General features: G+C 48.7%; 3 protein-coding genes across 3 annotated transcripts; 1 reads left to right on the top strand and 2 right to left on the bottom strand.

Annotated features, from left to right (window-relative positions):
* Positions 1-3,779: 3,779 nt before the first annotated feature.
* Positions 3,780-5,574, top strand: LTR64_005635 (uncharacterized protein; the record flags this gene model as incomplete). Its single annotated transcript, XM_064899973.1, has 2 exons — positions 3,780-3,937; positions 3,984-5,574. 2 exons carry the CDS (start codon positions 3,780-3,782, stop codon positions 5,572-5,574), a joined length of 1,749 nt encoding a protein of 582 aa, XP_064753285.1.
* An 819-nt stretch (positions 5,575-6,393) lies between these two features.
* On the bottom strand, positions 6,394-9,057 carry LTR64_005634 (uncharacterized protein; the record flags this gene model as incomplete). Its single annotated transcript, XM_064899972.1, has 1 exon — positions 6,394-9,057. One exon carries the CDS (start codon positions 9,055-9,057, stop codon positions 6,394-6,396), a length of 2,664 nt encoding a protein of 887 aa, XP_064753284.1.
* A 3,975-nt stretch (positions 9,058-13,032) lies between these two features.
* Positions 13,033-14,070, bottom strand: LTR64_005633 (uncharacterized protein; the record flags this gene model as incomplete). Its single annotated transcript, XM_064899971.1, has 1 exon — positions 13,033-14,070. One exon carries the CDS (start codon positions 14,068-14,070, stop codon positions 13,033-13,035), a length of 1,038 nt encoding a protein of 345 aa, XP_064753283.1.
* Positions 14,071-15,083: the final 1,013 nt, after the last annotated feature.

Here is a 15,083-nt window from a genome sequence, read left to right as displayed (position 1 = left end):
GTCTTTGGATACAGTAAACAACACTACTCCTGATACGGCAAGGCCAGACATTCTTGGGAAATTCCCACGACTGCCACTTTCAAAAGCTTTAATGTCGCTCATTGTGCTTGCAGCCCGCTAAACTTTACTGCTCCATCGTATACCTGCGGCCAAGCAATTACTACTTCGCTGCTGGTTCCTTGTACATTATTCAGGCAAGAGATACAGTGGGGTCGTGTCATCTTGTGCCACATCACATCAGGCACGTTGCACGTGTGCAGTTTCAATCTGTGACACAGTCAAACGGCCTGCTTTACCATCCAAAGTCGACCAAGTACTATGAGTTGTTTGTCGTACACACAGAACTCTGTCAATTTTCTGGGAAACTGTCGACCTATCACTCCCTTCTCGCAGTTGTCTCTACAGTGTCAAATTGTATGCTGATGCTTGCTAGCTACCAAGCCGATTGGCGAACGCTCATGCGGCAGATGTTTAGGGTTAAGCCAGTATCATTGGCTGTCAGCATGCGCTGCAGCGGGGATGTCGTTCTGTGAGAAACCGCAGCAGTAGCTGCGGTTTCCCGAAAACTCGGACAAGGGCTATTGTGATCCACAATTGGTTGTTTTTCCACACGCAAACTGTTTCGACCAACCGTTGAACTCAGAGATCCATTGACTCCTCATGAGCTCAGGCACTGGTTTTTTACACACGTGCCGGGTTGTATGTTGTCCAGCATCCTTGTTTAGATGGTTAAATCACCGGCACAGAGAATTGCCGGTACCAAGCACAGTCGAACAGAACGTCAATGTACAATCTGATATCTCGTCAAATCAGCCAACCCTTATCAAAACGATTGCCTGCCTGAAACTTGCGTCAGAGCGCTAGTACAGAACAGCTGTTGCTCGTACTATAGTTGGCAACGGCCTGCAATTACGCCATCGTGCGCAATAGGAGTTCTTATCAGCAGCCTAACCTAGAGGGCTGGCTGACAAATGAGACAAGAAATCCGTGATCTGGCTCGGAATAGGTAAAGAACCTGTTTTGGCCTGGAACTTTACCAGTTAAGCGCGCCGCCTAGATCTCTGCGGAGAACTTTGGCACCATTCACGCGTCTTCAGGTCCCAACGCGGTCGAACGCTTCGTTCTTCGCTCACCTCAAGAATTCGGTAAACAACACTGTCACCAGACCGGAAACACGTCCGACGGTAGCGTTGCCTATCCATGGACTTCTGTGCCGACGATTCCGCGTACTAGGATCATGCTCCAAGAAGGTAAACAAGCTATTGAATGAGGAACACTTGGATTCATTCATAATTGTGCCAATGCCATGCCGAAGCAAATCGATATGTGAGCATGCTTGGCACCATTGCAAAGTATGTGTTCTTCTCAACAACGTGGAAAGCAGGTAGGACACAAAACAGAACACTTTGTTGAGTATACGCATCCCATCAGTGCGGTATAGATCTGGCGGGGTAGTATGCAAGTAACGACGTATGTAGATGCTCGACTATCTACTTTGTACAGGATTTGATGGAGTTACTTCTGCACCCATGCTAGCGCCATACTCCCACGGTACAGCGTCTCGAGCTGCAGCAATAATGCAAAGCTTCACCTTCGCTTGCTCGAACATCTCCTGCTATCAGCTGCACAACAATCCTGCTCGGCTCTAGCTGGGTTGCAATCGGAAAGTTGGTATCTAATTGTCTTGAGCACCGACTTCTAAGCGATCGAACGCTTCTCCTTCCAGGGTTGTGGGAACCTGGTTCCTTGAGTCGGCAGTGCCATTGGATGACATTATCGATCTCTTGCTAAGACCATCCACGAAGCAGATGTTGTGTACCTGAGGTTTTCAGCTTCACTGGTACTCCAAACTGTTGTGAGATGCTCTGTACCAGATGCCAGTGTTGAACGATCTGGCTTCGAGATGATGCATCACGGTGAGACAAACACAAGACATCGTTGATGTGGATCTATGTAAGAGAGATATTACACAACCACGCTGTTCGTCGGGTTTGTGGTGCAACAGCACGACGACGTGTCAGGGCTAACCAGCCTACAGCGATTGAGAATACAATTGCTGCGAGAACGTCGTTGCTACTGCCACAACCAGGTCGACTTGTTACCTGGGTCGAGCTGCAGCAGACCACGCGAAGCATCTCAAGGCGAACCTCGTGTTGTAGACCTGACTTTTCGTGACAGCACGACGACCTATTTGCGAGCACTATCAGAATCAACTTGGTTCACTGCAAGGTTGTTGTTGTTGCCCTCACAAGCCCCCTGTGCTGTGCGTCTTCAGTGTCATGGTCACAATGATGGTTGTGGAAGACTACGCTTTCTACCTTTCGCCGGGTTCTGACCTCGTAAACCTCGTTGCAATAAGGCAGCAAGTGTCGATCGTGACCGAACCAGGTGCAAGTTTCAAGTCAGAGACTCGATAGTGAGGAACGATTCGCTAGCTGGTTCGCCGCGCTGTGGCCTGTGGTGTGGTCCGATCGTCTCGAGTATGCCTGCTTGAAAAAGGACTTTCCACACAGGAATTGGCTGCAGTGAATCACCTTGGTGAGCAACAGTTCATACTGTCCTCGTCAGCATGAGCACGAGCGTCCCCGGCTTTCCTGTGTCTTGAATCCCGTTGGACTTCACCTCGTTCGATATTGCAAACATTGGCATGATCTGATATACTGGACAGTGTGTCTTTCCGAGACCCCTTCCTGAGTATAACAATTCTTCTTGATGTGGGCTGTACTCTCAGCCTCTGGGAGAGCTGGCTTCACAGTGTGTTCGAAGTGCTGTACATGATACATTGCACCAAATTGTTGAATGACGAGTCCTCATTTGGATTGTCTCCTTGTGACCAGTGACATTTTTATTCGAACCACGCCCCGCCTACACAGAAAAAAGGTAAAGCATGAGAACAGGCTTGTATTCATGATCGAGCTCGTGTATGAATTAGTCGAGAACGTTGACATCTCTGCCTCCATGAATTCCTACACATCAAGATATCTTGCCAATGTATTTCCATTCCTACTTGTTGAGGCCATGAACGACAAGAGAGAGGATGGTGGAAAGAAACAGGTAATGATGCCATTTCGTGGACCAGTTTCCACGTTCCCACCGGCTATTTTCGTGGATTCGAGAAGCTAATATTAGATCTCGCGTCCCATTAGCGGCTTCCTGCTTCAATTCCAGCTAGCTTCAGGCACGATGCATGCATCATGGACAAGGCAATCCCGACCTTCTGGATAGGAATGACCAAGCTTTCGACACAACGTTCAAGTCCTGTTACTGCCTCATTGCTCTTTTACTTTATTACTGAAGGCCAACGTCTTCTGTGCTTCTGTGAATGCAAAGCTCTTTGACCTCAAAAGTTTACACTCACCTTTGTTGTCGCGCCTTCGCGAACGAGCTTACGAGCGCGCCAGCCGGTAATTGGCTATTCTAAATTGTCGATGGGGCCATGGTCCATACTAATCTCGACTGTCGGCATTTCCAGACACGACGAATCCTTCGGCTACAGCGCAGTGATGATTGCGTGAGCATTGCAAGCTGCCATTGTCAGATTACAAGGCCTAAACCATTCTGAGATTCTGGGGTCGGGACTTTTGGGACTTTTGGGACTTGAGCGCTGACGAAGCCTGTCATTGGTTCCATCGATTTTCATGCAAGGAACCTGGGGTTCTGACCTTTAGCAAGCTAGTCCAGTACTCGCGCTCAGCCTTATCATCCAAAACACCACTCCACGAACATCCAGGGCGACAACTGGTCTCGTGGCTTGTATCAATGATCAAACGCATTCAGAAATGAGTGACGAAAGATCTCGAGTGACGAGGAGTCAAGGTCCAACTCAGAATGAATGGGAGGAGCTACGACCAATCATTGAGAGACACTACAAACACGAGAACAAGACTGAGAACCAGGTTCGAAGGATATTACTTGAAGAACATGGAGTTCCAATCACGTAAGCCTCTCATTTGAACACATCAGAGATCTGCTAACGAGCATAGGACTAAGATGTTCAAACAGCATGTACGGAAATGGCGGCTAGACAAGAAATTCAAACGGAGGGAGATGATATTCTCGCTTCGCAAAATTCAGCAACGTAAAACGGCAGGAAAGGCGACTAGGATAACTATTAGGGGAGAATTACTTACAGAGATGAGACTGAATTACTACTTCAAGCGGAGGCCCATGACTACAGCCGAGCAACTCGAGACAGAGGCTAATGCTTCAACACCATCAGACCTGGATTACGCAACTCCGAGAGACGATACTTCGACAGACGACGCAGCAACAGTCATTAATTCACCTGCAGCTTCTCCGTTCACGCCACAGTCGCCTGTGTCCCTGGGCATTAGCTCTATCATAAAGTCGCCGAGTGACCAAGACCTGGGAGCGACCATTACGGATGTCGTACCTTATCGAGCTCCCAGCAGAAATTCTCCTTCTGACCATTCAAATCCACAAAGGTGGTCTTTGCACTATACTCTCAGCCCACAGGAGACCTTCTTACGACAACTTTACGAACATGTTCGATTGACGACGGGTGGAGAGATTGTCAAGTCGCACAGAAGAACTAAGTTCGACACAAGCAGTATTCTCCGAGCCTCTGGTTGGTTTGATCCATTCCTCAACAACGCTGTGGAAGCCGAGAGGATGGGTGAAAGAGATGTTGCGAACGCTATAATGAAACGGTGCGCGGATGTTGTTGCAGCTGAAGTCGAGGGTTATTTTCCCGACATGTGTGTGCTGGAAATGGTGGAGATTGTACACTACCTACAACTACGCCGATGTCAACAGCTCCAGCTTCATTTCATGTATGCATTATACGACAGTGTCACGAACCGGCTAGGACAATTTCATCCATTAGTCGAATTGCTCTGCAGCGCGACCAAAGGATATACTTGCAGTATATCGTCAACTTTGATACCTACTATACTGGATTTTCTGGATGCACATACCAAGTCCGATGTTTCATTGAATACACTCTTGCCACTATTTGCTTTCCAGGAATTGAGGTCGATTGATACCATGCCGCGCGATCTGCTGATGCACGCTCAGCAAAGCAGCCACCGGCGATGCGAACACTGCACAGAAGCAATGGATCGAAGCCCGTTCGTCTCACAAGCATTTCGATCCTGGGCACATCGACAATTTATCAGCCTCCTCAATGACGTCTGGGTCGAGCCGGACGCACAACAGTCTGCGTTCCACGCCATAAGAAGATCTCGCGTCTGGCGATACATCTGGAAATTCCCAGACATGGCAACACGTCGCCAGGAACTCCAAAAGATGACGTTCAAGCAGCGATTCTGGGCTGTAGCAAAGATATGTTTCGAGCTCGTCACACGGAGTATCGAGAGGATCTTCCTCAACTGTCACGACGAGCTGTCCGCGTACGATTATGTGTCGAGTCTTGTTCGTCAAAGCAGGATAGGACTGGAAGAGGATGAGATAATGCCGCTGTGGACGGATAAAGGTGAGAGCTCCTTGTTCGATATGGAATTGCATACACCTGAGCAATGTGAGCACGCGACTTGTGGACGGGTCAAGCGATCGTTGCAGTACTGGGTAGGTGAGCAATTGTGCTGCGTCTGACCATTAACATTTTGTTTTGTCTTTGGGGCTTGGAGAATTTGGGACAGGCGTTGAATGGTAGATGTGCATAACACTTGCGATTCCGGACTTGAAGATTCAAGGTTATTGCATACGTCTCCAGTAGACGAGAATGGTTTGCATCGTGCTTAAAGGGGGGAATCTGGTCACATTTATACATAGACCTATGTAGTCAGGATAAACGAAGTCGCAAGACGAACAACCTACACTACAGTGGACAGGCAAGAGAGATAGTAATCGAAGAACAGCAAACTCGGAAAGAGCGTGCCAAAATCAGTTGATTATCACAGTACCCATCTCTCATTGCGATTCACGACTTTACGCAAATTTCCATCTAGTACATCTCACCTCACCTAATTTCCTTCCCTCCCCTCTCAAGCTTCAATACTGAAAGACTGAATTTCGCGCCACCATTCCCATTCGCTTGCTGATATATGCTTTCCCAGATGCTGAATCCTTCAACTCCGTACGTCCTTACTACCCAACCCAATGTCTGATTTTTCATTTCTCATTCCTTCGTTAAATGTCATTCCTAGCCACGTCTTACGGAACTTAGACAAGTGCTTTGAATGTCCCGCTCGGGTGTTTCGGTAGCAATCTGCCCATCACGTAGCTCTTCGGCTGGATCATGGTGCTGTCGCTCGCTGGAGAGTTGCTGTTATTCGATGCAGCTCGTTGTGGTGATCTGAGTTCCATGGTAGGCTTGTTTTGTTGTTGTAGGTTTGTGTCGGTTCGTCGTCGCGGTGCCACGATTGTGGCCGTGATGGTTCGCGGGTTTACAGTTCGATAAGAAGAACGATTCTACCGCTTCTCCGGACTACTTTCTCGAGTCATGTAGCCTTCGCTCTCGTCCTCTTCATCTATGGCGCCAACGACAGGAGTTCGTCGCTCATTACGTCGTTTATGTTTTCTTCTGCGATTACTGCTGATGTTGCTGGCGCTGTCGTCCGGCGCGAGTTCTGATACGTCGTCGGCGATGCCGTCATCAGTCTCTACCTCCCAATTCTCATTTGATGCGTAAGCACCGAAGGCGGATGCTGGTGTGCCTGCTCTGATTTCTATATCAGACTGTTTGCGACGTTGTTGAGCGGCGGCAAGACCAGCACTTCGTTCTCGGAGAGCTCGCCGGACTGCTTCTGCGCGGAGGTGTAGGTGCTCGAAGGCATCCTCGAGTGCTTCCATGCCTGTATATATATCGCGCTCGATCTCGGCTAGCGTTGCTATTTCAGTCTCTTCATCCAATGCAATTGGAGGGCCAGCCTTGCCGGCATCGATACCGCTCACAGATCGATACCCTGGTGCTGTAGCGGGCCGAGGGTACTGGTAACTTCCACCGCTATTTTGTCGCATGCGTGCTGAGTTGTATGCTGGTGTGGCACCCCTTGATGGCATTCTACTTATTTGCTGTGGCGTGTAGCGACCGTTTCCTGCTTGTGGCCACGGTCCGGGAAAGTCATCTTCTGCACCACTACGAAGGAAACCGTCGAAGCGTCCTGATATCAAGATCTCCCATTCATCGCTAGAGACTGCGGCCAGGGTGGCTAAGGGATGATGTAGTGTAGGATTGTGTAGCAGATATAGAGCTGTTTCTGGGTCACGAGGTGGTGCAGAAAGTCGATATAGACGCTGAATAGCAATACCAGCTGCAATGACGTATTCAGGCCGTACTTTGCGAGGCATAGGTGTAGGTACAGGTCGCGGAGGCTGACCAGACTCTCGTTCCGGGCTCGGTGCTCGTCGTGGTGGTTCTGGTGGGAGGTCTACAATACCAAGGAGTTCTTTGAATATTGGTCGTTGATCGCCCGGAATATGCGTCAATATTGCGAAGGTTAGAGTTTCGTCGTCCACTTCTTGAGGAGCTGGTTCTAAGTGTTGATTTCCCTGTTGACGATTCAGCCAACGATCGACGCTCTGTTTTGTCTTCTGCGATTGTCGAATGTAGTGGTCGCGGTACTCCTCGGGCACGTCTATGTCGAGTTTCTGCATAGGAGCTGCAAGATCGAAGTTCAAACCAAGACCTTGTGGTTTTGGCTCAAAAGCAAATGGTGGCCAGGATGGGAGATCTTTCCTGCCTGATACAAGTTCGAGGATCTCGCCCCAACTCACACCTCGAATATCGCCAGTTTCGTCGTCTTCGTATCCGCATATACTGCATGTACATATTTCGGCCGACAAATCGCGGGCAAAGACAGCTTCAAGCCGATCGAGAAGTCGTCTTGCGACAGAGCGATAACCAGTAGCTACGGCTAAGGAGCCATTCTTAGAAACGACCTTCTCGTAATCCTGCAGTAATTGGCTGTAAGGTTCAAAGAGGTTGGCAATAAAAATCGGCTGTTGAGATGGGGAAGATATTGCAGCTTGCTGTACTGCCATGGGCTTTCCAGCATACAGCAAGTTTTTCGGTACTGTGTGAGTGAGACCACCATGCTGTAGTAGATAGTCTACTCTTGGCACTACTATGGGCACATTAGGTGGAGGTGGTGGAGGTGGCGGACCGCCAGCAGAGGAAGGAGTATTGAATGCAGAGTCTGGCTCGATCACAATATCCACTGGAGTTTGCTGACGCGAGAACGATTCGACAGGTATGACCTGTGGTTGCAAGTAGTGAACAGGCTGTACAGGCGGAGGATGCTGAGGTTGCGGTATTTTCGAACCAGGTCTTTGTATCGAAGGTTGTTCAGGAGCGATGGAAGTAGCATCGGAACTGGTATTGGTGGCTTGTTCCGAGCCTGAGTCGTCTCTAGGAGGTGAAACAGTCCTAGTATTTTGACTTGTTGTTGTACTAGGCACTCTGCCATTCGTCTTATCCTTCAACGGTGTTGTGCTTCCAGTCTCTTTTCTCGACCTGACTTTACTGACGGGGGAGGTACTGTCTGGTGTTTTGTTTGACAGAGACTTGGACTTGGCAGGCCTCGTCCTTATGCGTCTCGAGGAGCCAGTATCGCTGCCACTGTTCTCTTTCCTGTCCTCCTCAATAATAGTGTCGACAGTCACTGGTCGCGCAGTAGACGATCGAGGCTGACCAGCAGTTCTATCTGTAAGTGGCGGGCTGGGAGGGCCATTGTTAATGATACGATTCAGGTTCGCCAACTTCTCTTTCGAGGCATTTATATCGGTAGAAGGAGGAGTGAATAGATTGAGCTCTGGCCGTGGTCCAAGGCTCTCTTTAGCATGTTCTCTCGACAAAGAAGGGTAGGAAGATTTGGCGCGTCCGTCAGCGTTGCTGAGCTCAGTCTGCTCTTCTAGAATTCCAGGCATCGAGGATTTCCTGCGCGAGCCACCCGAGGACAAAGACGTTTTTGAGATTGAATTGTCCTTGGTGGAAGTTGAGCGCTGTGATTGTGTAGAACGGTGCTTTCTCTCTCGCTCTCGGTCTTTCTCCTTGTCCTTGTCGTGGTCACGATCACGAACTTTCCTCCTCTCCTTTCTCCTTTCAGGACTGCTATCTTGGGGTATGGCAGGCATATTGACAGCGGGATAGCCGCATGGCGCAGACGGTCGCTATTCAAGCGGCGCGTAACTCAGTGTCACGATTTGTTCACGCAATTTCCTGCAGAATGCGGCGCTTGCAGAATCTTTACTATCTGCTGCGACGGTCAAGTCTATCAGAGTGACACAAACGGGCGTTCTGAGCAAGATGAATTGCATGTGCTGCCAGTGAATGCTCCAAGGTTTTATTCAGTGGACTGACGGCGGAACGGACCTTCAAAGGCTCAAACCACTGCATGATGTCGCCTGCTCGTGCAGTGGGCAGTGACTTCGCGGGGATGCCCATCGCACGCTTGCCAGTAATTCGTCAATGTACATATCAGCCGCTAAGTAGACCGTGGTAACACGTCATATCGGCAACTATATTTTACCCTTTCTGAGCCAGCGAGAGACTCCCAGCCTCACTTTCTGCTCTACGCCAATCACGATCCGTATTGCACCTGTGTATATGCCTGACTATGGACAGCAATTTGCTGATAACCACCAGTCGTTACGACAAGCGCATGTACAAAAAGCAGAGTGTTCGAGGTGACCTCAATCAACTCTGTTGAAAATGACCATCTCCAACCATATGGTTCCAGATTGAAAGACAACCATAGGCAGGTGGGAAAGGAGCTTCCGCTAGCAGTCAACTCGGATCAGTGGTATTCAGAAACTAGGAGTTGCAGCTGAATCAAACAAATTTACTGTTTCTTCGTTGTGATAACGATTTGTGAAGCCCATTCTGTTTGCGCAAATGCGAACCTTCACCATGTATCTACTACCTCAAGCTGTGGATATTCCACGTGACATCATTGCACTCTCCTCGACCTCCCGCCAACTTCCCACATGCATCCGTAACCTTTATTTCGTAACTGTCACGGCTGAGTTATGATAGACCCCTAGTCGATCAATCAAATGGTATCAGCAGCCTGTCACTTCGATTTAGATTCGGCACAAGCCCGTCTGCGACATGGTCTCACGACTGAAGCAAAGCCTAGCATTTCACGCCTCTCCCGAAGCATTCATCTCTGATCGCCAGCAATCCTTCCTCGACGAGGCCAGATCTGAACTCGGCGAATTACACTCTAACTCAATCGTTAAAGCGCAAATTCTCAATCGGCAGGTTCATATAGTGTCGTCATATGAGGCATGTTACAGAATACTAAACACTCCAGTGGCAGGTCAAGCAGACGATCGTGATAATGCGAACGCAAACACAGATGGTAGTGGTTCGAGCACTGGCCCGGGAGCGTTTGTCGCTGGTCCAGCTTACAACGAATTAATGGCGGATTTCTTTCCGTTACCTAACCTATTACTGCAAGATGGACGTGCGCATTCGATAGACAAAAAAGTGTGGATGGATCGTATAGGTGGCCTGCCTACTGAGACGGCGCAACTCGTTCGAAGACTTACTCAAGAGCGATTTATTGCGCCTTTGCTTCAGCAGACAGGTACCACATTTGATCTCTACGACTCTTTGAAAGCATTTTCCTGGGATCTACTCCTGAGAGTCTTTCTCGGTTTGTCCCGAGATAGTGACGCAAAAGCATTCAGACATGTGGAGGATTTACAGGAGCAACTGCTTCGGGGGCAATTCTCCTTGCTTCCTGTAAAAATATCCACACCACTATGGGCGTCCGCCAGATCGAAGGGGATCAAGGCTTCGAAGGCACTTGACCCTATACTGGAGAGGCGGTGGGACGAGATGACCACAACTGATGTTCCAGGTGGTGTCTGCCCATTTTTACAATCCAGCTCGAACCTTCGCCAGGATATTGACAAGTATAATGCAACATCGCACCTCCGTCTCTTCACAAGTTCGATCTCGAACAAAGCCATATCGTCACTGTTGACAGCTTTCTTCTGCAATCTATTCCTCTGGCGACCTGGAACGTCGACTCAAAAAGATCAATCTCTTGCAGGTATGATAGCTGGACATTCTGATGTGAATTTTCGTAGAGCGCTACTAAGGAGTATACTTCTGGAAACAGAGAGATTATCTCCACCGGTCGTTGGTGTGATGCGGCGAGTACAAAAAGATCTCTCAGTACCTGCAGGCTCCAGTCAGGGCAACTATCGCATACCAAAAGGTCATGATACCTGGCTCTATGTTGTTGGCGCAAACCGAGACGAGAAGGTCTTCCACCAAGCAAATGAGTTTCATTGGGATCGCTTTATGGCCGCAGATAGCTCAACCCAGCATCCGCTGACATTCGGAGGTGGCCAGAAGTCGTGTCTGGGTGTTGAGATTACACACGACATGTGCATTGAAGTCGCTGAAACGGCATTGTCCTCGAATCTTAGACTGTTGGGTGATATCGCCGACAAGGGTGTTCGACAATGGTTAGGCTGGGACGGTGATATTGACGTCAGTGCTGTTGCAAGAGACATGAAACAGCTACCTTGCCAAAGGCCTAGGAAGCCATTGCTCGTCGGGATAACAAGTTAACATATACCATTTCGCATACTTCTGGGTTGACGTGCAATGTGGCGTCCCATTCCTAGATCGTGTCGTGCTCTTCAAAAGTCAAATGTACAAGTCGTATATTTGTGCAGATCGTGCGCGAGTCTCAGTCGACCTTAGTATGCACCCGAACCCGCTTGACAAAATTCCTGATGCCATTAAACAACCACGCCGCATTGACCGAAAGAAATGCGCCCACCCCTAACTTGCACGGAAGGTACAACATACCAAGCGCCTGCCAGAAAGATTTATCCATCTGTCTTCCAAACAACCATATCATATAAGGAAATAGCGATATTCTAAAGACCGCAAAGCTCGTCAAGTACGCCGCAGTCACAGCCAGAATAAGGTTGCGTCTGTGTGGAGTATGATTAATTAAGAACCACCTGACGGTTCCAGGAATCGACGAAGCGTTCATGAGGTGCATTGCAGCTATGAGTAGCATACCCTTGACGCGGCTGGTGACCAGACGATACTGAAGAAAGAGTAGAGCCGCACATATGCCGATGTGATGGATTAGGAGGTGCAAGTAATTCACATTCTTGCCGCGTAGTGCTGGTGATCTGCTCTTGAGCCTGAGAGTGTAGAGGAGTGCGAGAGAGTCTGCTATCAGGTAGCCCGTCTCGAAGCCAGTGATTTGATTGCCGAAGAACGTCTTTGCAGTGATGATAGCGACATCTGTCTCGAGAGCAACGACTTTTCCAGCTGTAGGTGCCGCAATAAATATATCACGGTTGTGCCACATACATATTGCTGTCAGAGCAGTGACGACGCTGCAATGGCAAAGAGACAATGCTTCTCGAGCATTGGTCAGTGTTGACATAGATTTGGAGGATCTTAGGATGAGCAGCCATATGATCGAGTAGCCAGCTGTCGATCCTGCCGTTGACCAAATTGGCCAGTACTGGTCCTCTCGATCGGACAGCATAATACTCGTACCTCGAAGCACAGAAACTTTGTTTGCATCAGTCTGTCAAGCTCTGGTCGTGTTTTCGTTCACTGAACATCCGCAACTGCTGGTTGTTTCCACCAAGCACTCGCAAAACGATCATCGACGATCACTTCCAGCAGCATCCGAAAGGTGTCAATGCAGCGTTTTGCCACCGTGTGAATCCTGCAGATACGGTACTGAGACAGCGATGGACCTGGGCGTCGCTGCTTGAGAGGATAGGCCTGGCTTTGTGGCTATTTCAACGAGCGATGATGCAGTACCTTCACATTGTCAACATTTAGGTATGACTTTGATATACATATTGTTTTCAAAGCAGGGTCTTAACATATAGTCAACGTATCGTTCGAAGCGGAATGTCATGGTTCACTATATCTATAGTCTAAGCATTTCGACAACAAAACTGAAGTAGTACTATCCTATCGAGCAATTTCGATCCTATGACATTCAAGAAAAGAAAGTAATGAAAATATGCAGCTCAAGATCATCACTCAACGAACGCTACCGTCATTCTAGCCTCAGATCGCGTTTCTATAAATTTGTATGTGCATAACCATTACGCACCAATCAACTTGTTGTAGCCAGCATCCCACCAGCCGAAGAACGGGGCATATGTGCCACGCCCTGTACGGTGATGGTGAGCATGAGCTTTAGCACCAGAACCCCAGCCCGCTGGCAGCCACTTGTCATAGCCCCAAGGCAAATCCATTCCACAATGAACCTCTATAAAAAGGTAGACAAACACTGGTATGAAGCAAGTCCGTGTGAAAGCATGAGCTTTGATAATGTTCAAGGCAAAGTTGGCCAACATGATCAGCGTTAGCCTTTCGCCTACTGATAGCTTGTTCGTGACTTGCGGATGCATTTCGGTATGTTTATGATGCGGCTCATGCATCTGCGCCAGTGGCTTCACGCGATGGAAGGCAAGATGTGCGAAAAAGAAGAGCGTGTCGTAGATGAAAAAAGCTGCCGCAAGCTCACAGACAAGACGCCGTGATGTCGGTGGAACTGGTGGAAGTGCTCGTGTAAGTTGTAAAGGTGACTTCCATGAGAAATTGTGGAGGCTTGGCAGAAGGAATGTCGGACTGATGTTGGCGTGACTCGAGGTAGTGTTGCCAGAGTGTTGAACCATGTAGTCTATAGGGTAACCAGCAGAAAGAACGATGTGTTCCAGTGGCACATCTGCAAACTTCTTGACCATGACAAGATCCATGCAGAATAAGGGTGCGGCGTAAGTAAGAAACTCGCCTAGACGTTTCGTTGGACGTTTCATCTTTGGCAGAACCCAGCGGCCTTTCTCAGTCTTCTGCGAGCGGACATCAATACGTAGAGCTGGGTTGTGGATGAACTTGTACGTGTATAGCGGCTCAGCGAAGATGTAAGAGGCCATGGTGAACACTGTCTCGAAAAAGGATCGATTGTAGAACGGGGAGTGGTACAGGTAATGCCATAGTGAATTCAGTGAAGGCTGATATATCTGTGGGAAGATGACGGCCGTGAATACCAGAATACCAAGCAGGATTTGCGGCGGACCACTGGCCTTGTGCTGTGGTTGCTGTAGCATCTTATAGTGCCCAGTATCGGTATGAGGCATTGTGTACTCGACGCACAACAATGGTACTCTTTTGGTGTAGATGATGTGCAAAAACTGATGGTGTCTACAAAATAGTGCTGTGGACCCTATTACAGTCTAGACTGTGAAAGATTGTGAAAGATTGAGGACGACGTCGTCATAGATTCTATACTACTTTCTATATTACCCGACCTCGGCACTCCTCTATGAACAATACATGCTCATAACCCGTTCCATAATGTCATTACATTAAATACTTGCTAGAGGTATCTGCTGGGCGGGAAAAGAGCATGGAGTGATGAGCCCGTAACAGCTATGCGAGCCTAAATTCTTAGCCACTGCCACAGCTGAGCTAGTATTTTTACGGTATTCGTATTGTCATTCACCTACCTTGCAGATGTTTGTGTCAATGGTGTCTGAAGCTAGTGAGGTGGGCCTCCGAGGACAGTACGAGTTCAGCAGCAAAGTGGTACATCCTTTGTATGACACATAGCTTGCCTCGTTTGATTCGAAAAAGATTCGACAGTCTTCGTTTCAAACGCAAACATACCAAAACGGACGAGCGAATTGCTGAAAAGCAGTCCAGCATAGCTACTGCATTTCGGGATTGTCTTGAGGTCATGCTGACCTAGGTATTTCGCTTGCCTGTGGCGCCTTGAAGTATCGCAGCTGGAGGACGTCCATAATACCAGACGTAAATACGATTAGGCGACACGCCACACGTCCAGGCTATCATTAGCAATTGATTGAGGATTGTGTTCCATACCATGCCATTCTTGACCCATCGTCGAGGACTAGTTTGCACAGAATGTGTTAGGATGTCGATCCTACCCTGTTTCTTCTGCTTGATACGCCGCAGTAGGGAAACGTCTTCCATGATCGGCACGTCTGGGAATCTTCCAACCTCTTCAAAAGTTGCACGACGGAGGAAGTAAGCCTGGTCGCCATATGGTAGTTTCGCGAAACGTGCACGTATTGACGTTCCGAAGAGCATGATTCGTAGAGCCAGCGAAATAGGACCTGGCAAAGACAAT

This window comes from Lithohypha guttulata, assembly GCF_036872675.1.
Source record: "Lithohypha guttulata strain CCFEE 5908 chromosome Unknown scaffold_4, whole genome shotgun sequence".
Taxonomy (NCBI): domain Eukaryota; kingdom Fungi; phylum Ascomycota; class Eurotiomycetes; order Chaetothyriales; family Trichomeriaceae; genus Lithohypha; species Lithohypha guttulata.
Note: the sequence above shows the minus strand (reverse complement) of the source record. Positions and strands in the feature narration are given on the sequence as shown.